Source organism: Schistocerca piceifrons, chromosome 6, assembly GCF_021461385.2.
Source record: "Schistocerca piceifrons isolate TAMUIC-IGC-003096 chromosome 6, iqSchPice1.1, whole genome shotgun sequence".
Lineage (NCBI taxonomy): Eukaryota > Metazoa > Arthropoda > Insecta > Orthoptera > Acrididae > Schistocerca > Schistocerca piceifrons.
The window spans coordinates 424,311,717-424,326,055 of NC_060143.1; the positions used below are offsets into that span (position 1 = coordinate 424,311,717).

A 14,339-nucleotide genomic window follows, 5' to 3' on the forward strand; every position below is an offset into this window, starting at 1 on the left:
GATCTATTCATCTAACATAGATACTCCGCAAACCTAACTAAACTCTTACATCTCCAGAAAGCCTTTAGATAGGCAGCTTGCAGTTTGAATTGCGCACAGTGAACCATGAACCGGGTTAGGCGTTTAGTGATATAGACCTGGGTACTCAATAAGAACGTTGATGGTGTTGATAGTAAACTGAACAAGGGCGTTGCGAAGGAGGAGTAGGGGAGGTCGTTTTCCGCCCACTACCACACACACGAACATAAAATCGTGTTCTGCCACGCCACACATAAATGTATCGGCTCGGTATACGTTTCAAGAGAGTCAGAGCATTTAATGAATAATGACTAGTAGCAAGTGTAACCACAATCATTTGTCGTGTTATCTAAACGCTTACATGCTTCCAGTAGTACCTGCAATTCCTTTAGTTTTTTCTTTTGTAAATGTCAAAAACTACAAGAATGTGAACACGGAAAGTTTTCGCAAGGTGACTGATTGTTTCCTGCCTGACACCAAATCAAGATGCACGAACTGGTTCAAATGACTCTGAGCACTATGGGACTTAACTTCTGAGGTCATCAGTCCCCTAGAACTTAGAACTACTTAAATCTAACGAACCTAAAGACATCACACACATCTACGCCCGAGGCAGGATTCGAACCTGCGACCATAGCGGTCTCGCGGTTCCAGACTGTAGCGCCTAGAACCGCTCGGCCAGATGTACGAATTACCACTTATGAACATAGTAGGTAGTTGGCAGCTATTACAAATATAGTGTATTTCGTTGTTTATAAACATTGTTTTCAATAGTTTTTAGATTGTTTTTATAAGAAATTATGACTCTTTTCCACTACCCTTCCGTGAAATTAATATGGCCTCTCCCGCCGTCCCTCACACACAAACACTAGCTTCCAGCTTACATCTTGGGTACTCACTGGTTGCTGAGCACCATCAAATGTCAACTGAGGGGTAAATAACAAAATAATTATTTCAATAAAAAAACCTTCCAGTGTAAGACGTTTTTAAAAAGTAGAGAGTATAAAATAATTTCTCCTAGCCCCATACAGTTTCCTAACACCACAGAGATATTCCTGAAAACTGGTGCTTGTAAATTTTTAATAGCTGAATTTAAAACGAAGAAAGTGGGGTGCATGTAATAGAAAATAGTAAGGAGGTGTTCATGTATCAATTATGTAATGCATGCCACCCCCGTACCCCATCCCTCCCCCCGTGTTTTTCGTTTTAAAGTCCACAAGTATTTCCATAGCTATAAAAATTTACAAGCACAAATTTTCAGGATTATCTGTATGAATTTAGGAATGTGTATGGGGCTTTGAGAACTTATTTTATACTTTATAGCCAGTTTTAAAAATGAGTTATATTAAAAAGTTTTTATTTAAATAATTATTTCCTGCTCTTTAGTCTTATATGTGTCACATTTTGCAGTCGATTTCTAACATTTTGATGAGATGACAATAGAGACATGTTGGAAATTTTAGGCTTATTTCAGTTTCTCGTCACCTGACTTTCAATACATTTCTTCTTCGTACGGTAAAAATTAGAGGTAATTGAGGTCACACGGGGCCTTATCAGCAATCGGTATTACCACGAAACGTACGAAAGTGGAACAGGAAAAGGGGAAAATAGCAAAAGTACCCAAAGTAACCTCCGCCACACACCAGACACGGAAGCAGATTAATACTGCATTGTCATCAATTTCTTTTCAGTGTAGAAAGTTTCAAGTCTCTAGTTCATCGGGAAGTTAGTTTAAAATCAGTTGTAAAATTTGTACCGAATGAATAGACAAGAAAGCGATCCAATAAAAACGTGTTAAAAGAAAAAGAGCTATGTTTTCTGCGAATTTCACAGAAATCATGGATGCATGATGCTTTCATTGTTGATATTGCACCTCAGGTGTTCCATTCTCTTTCTGACTGGATAACTCACTGCCCACTAAGCATATAAACTAACACAAGATATTGAATTTATACAGGCCCATGCATTGCAGTGCTAAACAGTATTTTACCTGGAGGCGGCGACGTGAGTAGAAGACTCGCGGTCATACCACGTGCATATTTCCAGTACCTAAACAGCTCACACATGTCTCTTCTCAATATTTGCAGTATACCATAGAACTCATGTTGGCTTTTGTGTCTCCCATTTAACTAGCCTCTATCTGATGCATTTAGAAGGGAAATATTTTCGACTTAGCTTATGGTTGCAAATTTACGTGAAGTAAGAAGACAGAAAAACATAGATATAAATTTAATTTTTCTGGCAGGAACTGCTACCATATCAATTTCAGTGAGGGATGTTAACGATACGCCGCCGAAATTCTCGAAGGATGAATGGTTTGTAGAAGTTGATGAAACAGACGGCGATAATCTACCACAAAAACCTATCCTCACAGTGACTGTACGGGACCAAGACGAGCAAAACGTGTTTCAGTACGAGGTAAGTCATTATACCATCGTGAAATAACTATGAATGCATCCTTTTAATTTTTTAACGAACCAATAGCTTCAATGATAATTTTAGAATTTCTGTGTTATTTAACAATAGCTGAGTATTTCAGATTTAGAAGAGAAAATAATGTCATCTGAATATCTTTTAAGACTTGCAAGTTTCAGTGTTTAGGACTCTCATATGTACATTGAAGCAATTTCTTACCGGTTTTTTATTTTCTACAGGTAGTAGCAAACAGTGGTTACGGAGCAAATAAATTTGCACTTGTGCGAAACAATGACGGAACTGGTTCGTTGAAAGTGGTTAAGCCACTGGATTATGAAGACGTCCATGGTAACGTTCTGAGATTCAAAATTCAAGTCACTGACATGGTTAGTACGGGAAGTCCTGTATAATTTATATGATTGTCTATTTCCGTAGAATATACTTGAAATTTTAATCTATGTGATGCTTAACAGTCTCAAGTAACGAAAGATAGAAGAAACTGTCATGCTGGTTATAGACCAATACATTTTATTTCCTTTTTTATAACACTTTGTTGAAATGAAAGCTGCCACTACCTTCTTCATTTAACCTATGCGTGCATAACAAATTATGATTCCGGTATTAACGACCCGAAAATATTGAATTTTGTATGAAATTTGACCCATTAATGAACGACAACGCAGTCTGACTAATGTCAATGAAATATGCGATAGTAAACAAACTTTCACAGCCAATCCAATACGTGAAGGAACCTTTAACACAAATTAAAGGAAAATTAATTGCAACCAAAAGATCTTCAACGGTCTTAATACAGTCTATTAGTTTAAATCCATCTCCCTTTGTAGGAAAACGCATGAGATGCACGTGCAACTGCTCACTATATGTCCTCATAACTAACGACAAAAGAATGCTTCGCTCAAATGCAAAGTCTCGAAGCATTCGTTGCTCCAACGCTCTGAAAGTCACCAACGTGTTTGTGGCCGAAGAGACTTCAGAAACGAGTGACAGATTATTGATTCCAAAAACAAAAGATATTAATAAATTAAAAACCATAAACTATAGGCTGTCGCGAACGCAGCGTTTTGTGGGAGGTTCATTTGGCATTTTGTCTAACGAATATAGAATTTGTCCTCGAACAACTGTTAATGTTAATGTGGATATGAGGGAAAATGTTGTGAAACAACAAGAGCACTAAGATTTTGCTAACGAATGTAAAGCCTTTCTGGGTACTCGACCACAGGAAATAAGCCTTTTGGTGATCTCCCATCCCACTGAAAAACTCGTAATATAACGAGATCGGTAAGTTTATGTTATCTAACGGCGTTTAACTGTTGTAATACACTCCTGGAAATTGAAATAAGAACACCGTGAATTCATTGTCCCAGGAAGGGGAAACTTTATTGACACATTCCTGGGGTCAGATACATCACATGATCACACTGACAGAACCACAGGCACATAGACACAGGCAACAGAGCATGCACAATGTCGGCACTAGTACAGTGTATATACACCTTTCGCAGCAATGCAGGCTGCTATTCTCCCATGGAGACGATCGTAGAGATGCTGGATGTAGTCCTGTGGAACGGCTTGCCATGCCATTTCCACCTGGCGCCTCAGTTGGACCAGCGTTCGTGCTGGACGTGCAGACCGCGTGAGACGACGCTTCATCCAGTCACAAACATGCTCAATGGGGGACAGATCCGGAGATCTTGCTGGCCAGGGTAGTTGACTTACACCTTCTAGAGCACGTTGGGTGGCACGGGATACATGCGGACGTGCATTGTCCTGTTGGAACAGCAAGTTCCCTTGGCGGTCTAGGAATGGTAGAACGATGGGTTCGATGACGGTTTGGATGTACCGTGCACTATTCAGTGTCCCCTCGACGATCACCAGTGGTGTACGGCCAGTGTAGGAGATCGCTCCCCACACCATGATGCCGGGTGTTGGCCCTGTGTGCCTCGGTCGTATGCAGTCCTGATTGTGGCGCTCACCTGCACGGCACCAAGGCAGAAGCGACTCTCATCGCTGAAGACGACACGTCTCCATTCGTCCCTCCATTCACGCCTGTCGCGACACCACTGGAGGCGGGCTGCACGATGTTGGGGCGTGAGCGGAAGACGGCCTAACGGTGTGCGGGACCGTAGCCCAGCTTCATGGAGACGGTTGCGAATGGTCCTCGCCGATACCCCAGGAGCAACAGTGTCCCTAATTTGCTGGGAAGTGGCGGTGCGGTCCCCTACGGCACTGCGTAGGATCCTACGGTCTTGGCGTGCATCCGTGCGTCGCTGCGGTCCGGTCCCAGGTCGACGGGCACGTGCACCTTCCGCCGACCACTGGCGACAACATCGATGTACTGTGGAGACCTCACGCCCCACGTGTTGAGCAATTCGGCGGTACGTCCACCCGGCCTCCCGCATGCCCACTATACGCCCTCGCTCAAAGTCCGTCAACTGCACATACGGTTCACGTCCACGCTGTCGCGGCATGCTACCAGTGTTAAAGACTGCGATGGAGCTCCGTATGCCACGGCAAACTGGCTGACACTGACGGCGGCGGTGCACAAATGCTGCGCAGCTAGCGCCATTCGACGGCCAACACCGCGGTTCCTGGTGTGTCCGCTGTGCCGTGCGTGTGATCATTGCTTGTACAGCCCTCTCGCAGTGTCCGGAGCAAGTATGGTGGGTCTGACACACCTGTGTCAATGTGTTCTTTTTTCCATTTCCAGGAGTGTATCATAATTCAATTATCAATTTTTTCATGCATGTTGGCGAACACATTTCAACTTTAATTTTTACGGGCGTTATTTAAAACAGTTACCTATGTCACTAACCATTATTTAATTCTTTTTTTTTCCTCCATCCCATCCAAATTTTGTAACTGTTTGGTTCTCTCATCCTTTATCTATTTTTATGTTATTTCATCCCGTGTACAGAAACATGTCATCCAGTGTGATTAATTAACAGTTTGGAAGTTCCATTTCATAGACTGTAAGCCGAGACCATGATACAGCGGTGCAAATGCACCGCTATATCACAGTGCGACCAGATGGCAGCCGAAACGCAGCATGAAAATCCGACTAACGAGCACACGACAATGAGTTGATCTGTGTGAACGCATCGCTCTGTGACCCACAGTGTGCCTGGCTAGTCCCATTCAGCTAACAGTGGCCTATGTAGTCGCTGGCAATTCCAGCACAAAATAGTGAAAAAATAGCAAAAATATAAAAAACCTTGATGTAGCCGTAATCTCTTTACGCTAAGCCCTTCCGTATTGCAAGCACTCGACTGTGGAATAACTGACCGTATAACATCAGACAAGTTACATTTCTAACTTTCAGAAGTATGCTGATGGTTATCTCTTGAAATGCACGTAGCTCTCTCTTCACTTCTCACTGAATCAATAGAAACCACAGTCTACAGTCTCAATATTGTTACTCAAGTCTTGTAAGCGTTTTTAACTTCTTACTTTTTTTTCTTTTTCTTTCCTTTTTTCCTCCACTTCTGTATGTTTTGATTGTACTATAGTTAGTATAATATAAATTGCTTGTACATTTTCCTACAATGTGTTTAATGGTCACGTAGAAAATATGCGACTACACAGTAAACTGTAAATTATACTATGTCCAACATAAAAGCGACGCCATGTCAAATGTCAATAAAACGTGCACTCAATCATACAAAACCACCATTCGTTTTTTCTTTTTTTAAATTGATCATATGTGAGTAGGACTCGGGCTCTGGGGGTTCCATACAAAACATAATTATGTATGTAGGCAGTTCATCCATCCCGGGGAATCGAGAATCTTTTTGCCAGTTATAGACATTGATACTGGCGAGATATCGATTCCGGGAATTTCGAGACTTTCGAGAAAGTTTTAATTTTAAGTTCGAAGCCGGTTAATAAATGACAAAAGAAATATTTTTTATGTGATATAAATTACGTATTCCCATTTTTTCCTTTACTTGTAATGTGAAAGCTTACTGTTGCCAAATTTGTAGACCAACAGGAAGTACCCTACATTTTTTGATGATGGAGTTTGCAAGCGTCAACCCAGGTGACGTAACTGTCCGTAGCTTTTGATTCCGTAGACTTAGGGGCTTCACTTTTTTACACCGCCAACGGACCGTAGACTTTCAGTATGTGACGTAGATTTCAACGTGATACGTCTACTAGTTCCTGAGAAAAAGGATTTTTAACAGTAGGATAGACAGACAGATGTACATACAGGCAGACAGATGGACTCTTTGTTCCGACTGAGGTACGGAATCCTGAAACTGAAAATACTTTTAAAAATTTTAATTTTAAAATTGCAGCGTATATTTACAATGTCGCCTGCATCTCGGTTCATTTTCTTTTGGTCATGAAATCGCACTGAAACTCACATCCTGTAGAACTGAACATCGATTGTTTCAGTATTACGGTGCATATTTTCCTTCACTTTATGTTCTGTTTTATTTGCCTACATTTTTCCGCCGAACTAGGCGACCACAAATCTCTACTTGCTGTGAAGGCATGAGACACTTGGCACGTAGCTACATAAATGGTTCAAATGGCTCTGAGCACTATGGGACTTAACTGCTGAGGTCATCAGTACCATAGAAATACTTAAACCTAACTAACCTAAGGACACCACATACATCCATGCCCGAGGCAGGATTCGAGCCTGCGACCGTAGCGGTCGCGCGGTTCCAGACTGTAGCGCCTAGAACCGCTCGGCCACCACGGCCGGCCCACGTAGCTACACCTCGCTGAAGAATGCAGTATTGTGTTTAATTTTCCTTTAACTGAGAGTGGAAGTTACCGAAAATTTGAAGATAAACGTCTGTATTGACAGTGGCTTGAAAGAACATCAGGCAAATAATTTGGCTATCAGAAACCGTGCATACACTTTTTTTCACTGTAGAGGAATTTGAATCACAAGGTAAAGCTTTTTGGTGACCAGTAGCGACTATAGTTGGAGTCACGGAAGATGACGGTCGAGTTCATCCTTGCTCTACGCACCTACATCACGCATTCACCGACAGCCCATGAGCGTTCAGTAGTGACCTGAGAGCTCTGCTGCAATTTTAGTAGGCAATGAGAGCATTAAACCTAATCGTGCGGAGTTATTTGGTCAAATCTTATTCCAGTTGTTGTGAGTTGTCATAGCTGACGTGGTGATGAGCGACAAATTCCATAACAGCAAGCGAGTGCCACAATTTGCAGGATGCACGCTTTCTTCAAGCAAAAAACGCTCGTACGCTGGTACTGCAAATGTCGCTTGGAACCGGCAGCAGTTCAATTTCTGTCGATGTTTTGACCTGTTCAAATAGCCATCGTTCTTGAATCTGACTGTAATCTTGCCATTCACATAGCCAGAAAAGTGAAACCAAGGTGCATCATTTGTGAAATACTACGGCGGTCAATTTCCCCATTCACAATCTTTTTGAACAACCGCTCGCAATACTAAACTTTCTTTTATTTCTCAGCTGAAGGTAATGTCTTAACAGATGAATCGTCGTAAGACTTCAAGTGTAAGGATATAAATACGGAATGCCAAGAAAGAAGGAAAAAAAGACAGTACACAAGCAGTAATTATCTGAATACGGTGAAGTTAGGAAGAGGTGATGTACATGTACAAACAAACAAATGATAACAGTTTCAGAAAAACTGAATGATTTATTCAAGAAAAAGAGCTTCACGAATTCAACTATTCAGTAACGCGTTGATTCACCTCTGGTCTTTATGCAAACAGTTATTCGGCTTGGCGCTGAATGATGTCTTCCTGAGTGACATCATGCCAAATCCTGTCCATTTGGCACGTTATGTGGTCAAAATCCCGACCTAGTTGGAGGGCCCTACCCATAATGCTGTAAAGGGTCTCAGCTGGGGAGAGGTTCGGCGACTTTGCTGTCCAAGGAGGGATTTGGCAAGCACGAGGACTAGCAGTAGAAACTCTTGTGTGCGGACGGACATTATCTTTGTGAGGCTTCTGCAAACACGTCCGCAGCCTGGAATCTCATTGAGTGTAGTGGAATTGTCTTCAGTAATGAGTTCAGGTTCAAATTTCTGCCCGTTGATCAGTGAAGACGTGTGTGAAGACGTCCCGGACAGCTGTGGTGTACTATCTTGCCTGTCGCCCGCCATCACCCCGACAACCAGGAGTTTAGGGTGCCATTTCATGTCATAGCAGGAACGCTTTGGTTGTCATCTGCGTCACGGTTACATTACAGTGATTCGTCTACTCGACGATATTATATGCCCCGTTTTGTTGTTTTGTTGCCCTACATAGCAAGCTATCCTGGACCTACTTTCAGAAAAACAATTTCCGTACGCACACGGCGAAAGTTTATACGGTTTGTCTTCGTGCTTAGCAGACCGTACTTTCGCTACCAAGGTCTCTGCAGCTCTCCCAACTGAGAACATTTGGAGCTTTATGGGCAGGGCCCTCCAACCAGTTTGGGTTTTTTACGATCTAACTCGCCCATTGGACAGAATGTCCCTCAGGAGAGCATCCAACAACTCTTGTCAGTCAGTGCCAAGACGAATGCTTGCATAAGAGCCAGACAGGGTCCATTGCGTTACTGACTTGTTCAATTTGTGAAGCTCTTTCTCTTAAATAAATCTTCGATCATTTCTGAACTTCTGTCATTTGTTTTTATGTACATGTGCATCACATTTATCGATTTCCGCCTAATTCTGCGCAGGCAACCCGAATTTCTTAGCGCTAACAGTAATTTTTTGCAAAATTTTTGCAACGGCTTCCCGAGTTATCGAACTGAAGGTTTACGGTTACACTTAAAATTAGAGACATCGCCAACGAACCACAATTTTCTGATCAGCTTTCGAACTCTTCAGTTTCGAGGAAAACAGGATTTCGAAAATTATTGAGGGCCGACTGCGGATGTGGCGAGATATGCCACCGCCAATACTGCCGGTACAGAGGAAGTGCAAAGATAGACAAAAAAAGAAAAACCAGTAGAAAATGCGATTTAAGAAGTAACCAGCGGAGTTACATGAGTTCTTCACCCCTCGAGTTCCTATTCACCCCTCGAGTTCCTATCTTCTGCCTATAGGAAGAAATCTTACCCTTGGCCCGCGACTTTAAACACACTCAGTTCTCATAATGTCATACCTACAGTGTCATTCCGCCCAAGTAGCATCATAAAGAAATGACTACTACCAAACAGATGTCTAACCAGTACTTAGACATTGGTAGAAACTGAACAATAGAAGACTAGAGATCCCTGTAGTGGTAGAGTAATTATAAGTATTTACCTGTAGTGTAGAAACAATAGTTGCAGAAATGTAAATATGAAATTAGGACCCACTAATGTATTTAGGTAGTGGGCTAACATATATAATTCCAATAATTTGATAAAAAAAATTTTTTAAAAGAGGCAGATGTCTATTACAAATATGGTTTATTTGACAACAGTGAGGTCGATACCACAGCTGCCTCCTGATCCAATTGTGATTATATGGTTCTCTCATGACTAATGATTGTAATCAATCATTTGTTTTTATTTTGTTTATTTTTCAGTAGCCAGTAACTACTCGTAAATAACAAGATGGTTTCAAACTTGGCTCTGGAGTAAAGGAAGTGGATTTTGAAGTGATACAGGAAATAGGAAAACATTAATGAAGTGCAGAGAAGATGTCGGACAGAGTTTGATACTGCGCCACCGTCATGTGTCACAATAACGAAATTACGCCACAGATTCGAGAGGCAAGGAAATGTGCGTGATCTGAAGAAGGAACAGTGTAGCAGGGAGAAATCAGTAGCGGACGAATGAGGGATGAAAGGTGGGCGCACGTAGTGATACAAGCTTTCACATGATCCCCAAAGAAGTCCATACGGCAAGATGCGCGTGAACATGGGCATTTTAGAGGAAGCAAAGTGAAAACCCTACATTCCCAGGTTGCTTTAACTATGAACGAGGACGATCCGTATATGCGCCTCGAAGATCATGAGTGGAATTGCGATAGTGAACAGTTTGCTCTGACGAGGCTACGTTTGAACTGAATGGAACCTTCAGTCGCCATAAGTGTGTCTACTGGTCAAGGGATAATCCCCGTGTTACGGAAGAAAGAGCTGTTAACCTTCCTGGATTACCAGTGAGACTTGTTATGTCTGTCAGAGGACTTAAAAGGGCCATTACGTTTTGAAGGACCAGTGACAAGTGTAAAATACCTTGCCATATTGCAGGAACAAATTTCACCCTCTGTTCACAACCTGTACCGACATAAAGATTTCTTGTTTCAAAAAGACAGTGCACCGTCACGTTACCATCGTGACGTGCGGCAGTTCCTGGATGAATCACTTACTAAGAGGTGGATGAGATTACGAGAAAGTGGTGAATTTCTACCCAAATCTCATGACCTAACGTTGTTGGTTTTTTTTAATGCAGAACACTGAAGAAAATCGTTTACACCACAAAGCCACGTACACTGAACGACATGAGAGAGGAGATTGAGACAACCTGTGAATCCATTCCAATGGCCGGCCGAAGTGGCCGGCCGGTTCTGGGCACTACAGTCTGGAACCGCGCTACCGCTACGGTCGCAGGTTCGAATCCTGCCTCGGGCATCGATGTGTGTGATGTCCTTAGGTTAGTTAAGTTTAAGCAGTTCTAAGTTCTAGGGGACTGATGACCTCCGAAGTTTAAGTCCCATTGTGCTCAGAGCCATTTGAACCATTCCAATGGCAACCGTGGGACATGTGTATCGATCTGTGGAAAAAAATATATAAATAAAGAAAAGCTCTTTCGTCGTATAGAGCAGTTACTAAAGGAAAAGGTCCCAGGTTCCTGTCCCAGTCCAGCACACAACTTTAATCTGCCAGGAAGTTTTAAGTGACCGGAAAGTCAAAATTCATTCTGCAAATCTCTTTATTGCAATTCTCTTTATTACACGTCATACTAAAACCAGTGTACAGTCGATACCATAAAAAATGAGATATAGATATCGTTTTACTTAGTTTTTTTCTGATAGCTTTAATAGCTTGTAATTTATTATAATGATATGTGTAATATGTTGTCTGTAATATATTTCATCAGTCTTGCTCACTTAAGTACTATTTTTTCAAAAATGATTAATTTTTGTTCACTGTACTTAAAAAATTTGCCAAATCAACCTAGAAAAATTGCAGAACCGCAATTCTTTGAGAATTCTTAAACGAAACACTACAGATGTGAGCTTCAGCTATACACGCGCTATCATTCACAGAATACGACATACTTTACTTGGAGGAACTCTTAGATCGACGGAAAGACACAGCACACAGCTGCAACAAACAAATACTTAATCTGCGACAGTGAAACATGCCGGTGACGTGTTCGGAAAATCAAACAGGGGGAAGGGTAGGGAAGGGAGAACAATAAAATAACGTGTTGCTTCCGAAACGGGGCGGCTTTTATCTTGGACGTACGGCTTCTGGTGCGATTAAAGATGGGACATGAAGATCATAATCTGGTCAAGTTAAACAAGAGGATAAACACAAATAAAATATCATAAGGAAGAGTGGTGGTTCCTTAGCGACTTTGTAGAGCTTGTAAGATGCTTTCAGTGTTTAGTAATATATGTTCACGGTCCAGTCACATTAATGAGGCAGCCGTCTATGTTCGACGCCAGTGTGCAATAACCACTTATAGGCGGCAACATTGGCAATGGACGATAAGCGTGTCGTCGGGAGAGAGGCGGGGAGGGGCGGGGGGGGGGGGGGGGGGGAGGTTGGGGAGAGACGTGGGGAACAGTAAGCCGTTGTCGTAATGTGGAAACCAAGCGATTTATCGGACGACCAAAAGGGCATGATCACTGGCTTCCGGGCCAAAGGTGGCAGCATTTCCAAAACAGAGCGTTATATGGTCTGAGGAATGTTTTCGTGGCAGTGCCTGAGTGACCTTGTCATTCTAGAAGGCGCAGTGGATCAACACAAGTACACATCTAACCTTAGGGACCATGTCCACCCCTACATGCTGTTTTGTTTTTCCTCGGCACGATGGCATCTACCAAGAGGACAATGTGTCACATAGCCCGCAGTATATGTGCCTGGTTCGAAGAGCACCAGGATGAATTTACGGTATTTCTCTGTCCACCAAATACTCCGAATTTAAAACCAATCGAGAATCTGAGGGACCACCTTGATCAGGCTGTACACGCCATGGATACTCACAATCAGTAGAGAAGTCTAGCTCAGCTGCCCAAGGCACTGTAGTTGCCATGGCTCAACATGCCTTTCAGTACCTTCCAGAACCTCATTGACTCTCTTCTAGCACGTCTCGCGGCGGTCCGTGGTGCAAAAAATGGTTATCTGTATTCTGGCAGCTTCTCACGTTAATGTAACTGGACAGAGTATTTACTGTGTGCTAAGTGGCAAAGTACCACTGCATATTCAATTTCTTCATATTTTTGTCTGATTTGCAGAATGAGAATGATACGACGGAACAGCATCACACGACCTATTCGTGGGTTTCTGTCAAGCTCAGGGATATCAACGACAACGCCCCAGTATTTGACCATTCCAGCACTGAGATTACGGTGCCAGAGGACACAGCAGTTGGAAAAGTAATTGCGGCATTTGAAGCAAAAGACGCAGACCAGGATGGAAAGAGCGGCGTAACTTACTCCATAGATCACAGCTCCAACAATGGAAGACACTTCCACGTAAACCGTTTCGGACAGGTGCTTGTCCAGAGAGAACTGGACAGGGAAGAGACAGCTAGGCATACGGTGAGTAACAAATCAGGTTCTAACGACAAATTGAACAGCTCCTATGAGTAAATAGATTAGAGATAATTGCTGTGCTGGAGAGAGATCGCTTTCTTCTTCTGCACTTCACGGATTAGGCATTCTTGTCCGTTGGCAGCTTCACAGTTGACTCTAGCGGATCGTGAGTCGTCCTCGATCCCTTCTTCCCATCGGCATCTAATCCAACGCCACCTTGGAACATCTAATCCAACGCCACCTTGGAAGCGTGGTAGTTCCCATTCTTTGTAAGTGATTGGTCCAGTTCTGTCTGTTGTTTAATACTACCTGAGTACCTAGCGTTGCCCGAGTATGTATCTATTCCAGTTTTCTATTAGTCACTCTCCTCCTTACCTCTCCATCAATCCATCGCCTCTTGCCTATTCCTCTCTCTACCTTCTCCACTTCCACTCTCTGTCCACCTACTCCTCCCTCACTATCTGTCCATCTCCTCCTGCCCCTCTCTTTGCTCACCTCCAGCTGCCCCTCTCGCTGTGCATCTCCACTCCTGAACTATAGGTCATATAATGATATTATTTTGCTGGTACATTCATTGGTATGTATGAATATTGCCTGCAAAATGTGTCGCGAATACAGTTAACAGTAAAGAAGTAATAACTCCTGTTTCATACAGCTGGTTTACTACATGAATTTTCCTTTCATCATTTTTTGGAGTTCATCAGCGAGAAAAATATTCGTTCAGGTTTGAAATTATCTGTAGAGTTTGTCACAAGTCATTAAGTGCTCTCGTTCTCAACTACAGTATGAATAAAGTAAGGATATTCGGGCGTCGTTGGCTACACTGCTTTTCCACTACTACTTCCTCCCCTGTAATGGGTAGATTGTTCTTGCCCCACAGCGATTCTTTCCAGACTGTAAGTGATACATGTACCAAGTTTAGTTGAAATCGGTCCAGTGGCTTAGCAGAACATGTGGAACGTACATACATATATACATAAGTATATAATTTTTTATAACAGCCGGACGCTATGGAAGAGCGGTTCTAGGCGCTTCAGTCCGGAACCGCGCTGCTGCTGCGGTCGCAGGTTCTAATCCTGCCTCGGGCATGAATGTGTGTGACGCCATTACGTTAGTTAGGTTTAAATAGTTCTAAGTCTTAGGGGACTGATGACCTCAGATGTTAAGTCCCATAGTACTTAGAGCCATTTTTATAACAA

General features: G+C 42.6%; 1 protein-coding gene across 1 annotated transcript in view; it reads left to right on the top strand.

Annotated features, from left to right (window-relative positions):
* The window catches only part of LOC124803360 (neural-cadherin-like), a 230,214-nt gene that overhangs the window by 92,260 nt on the left and 123,615 nt on the right, over positions 1–14,339 (top strand). The window contains 3 exon segments of the mRNA XM_047264545.1: positions 2,264–2,440; positions 2,677–2,819; positions 12,841–13,146. Coding sequence (XP_047120501.1) covers positions 2,264–2,440; positions 2,677–2,819; positions 12,841–13,146 — 626 coding nt within the window.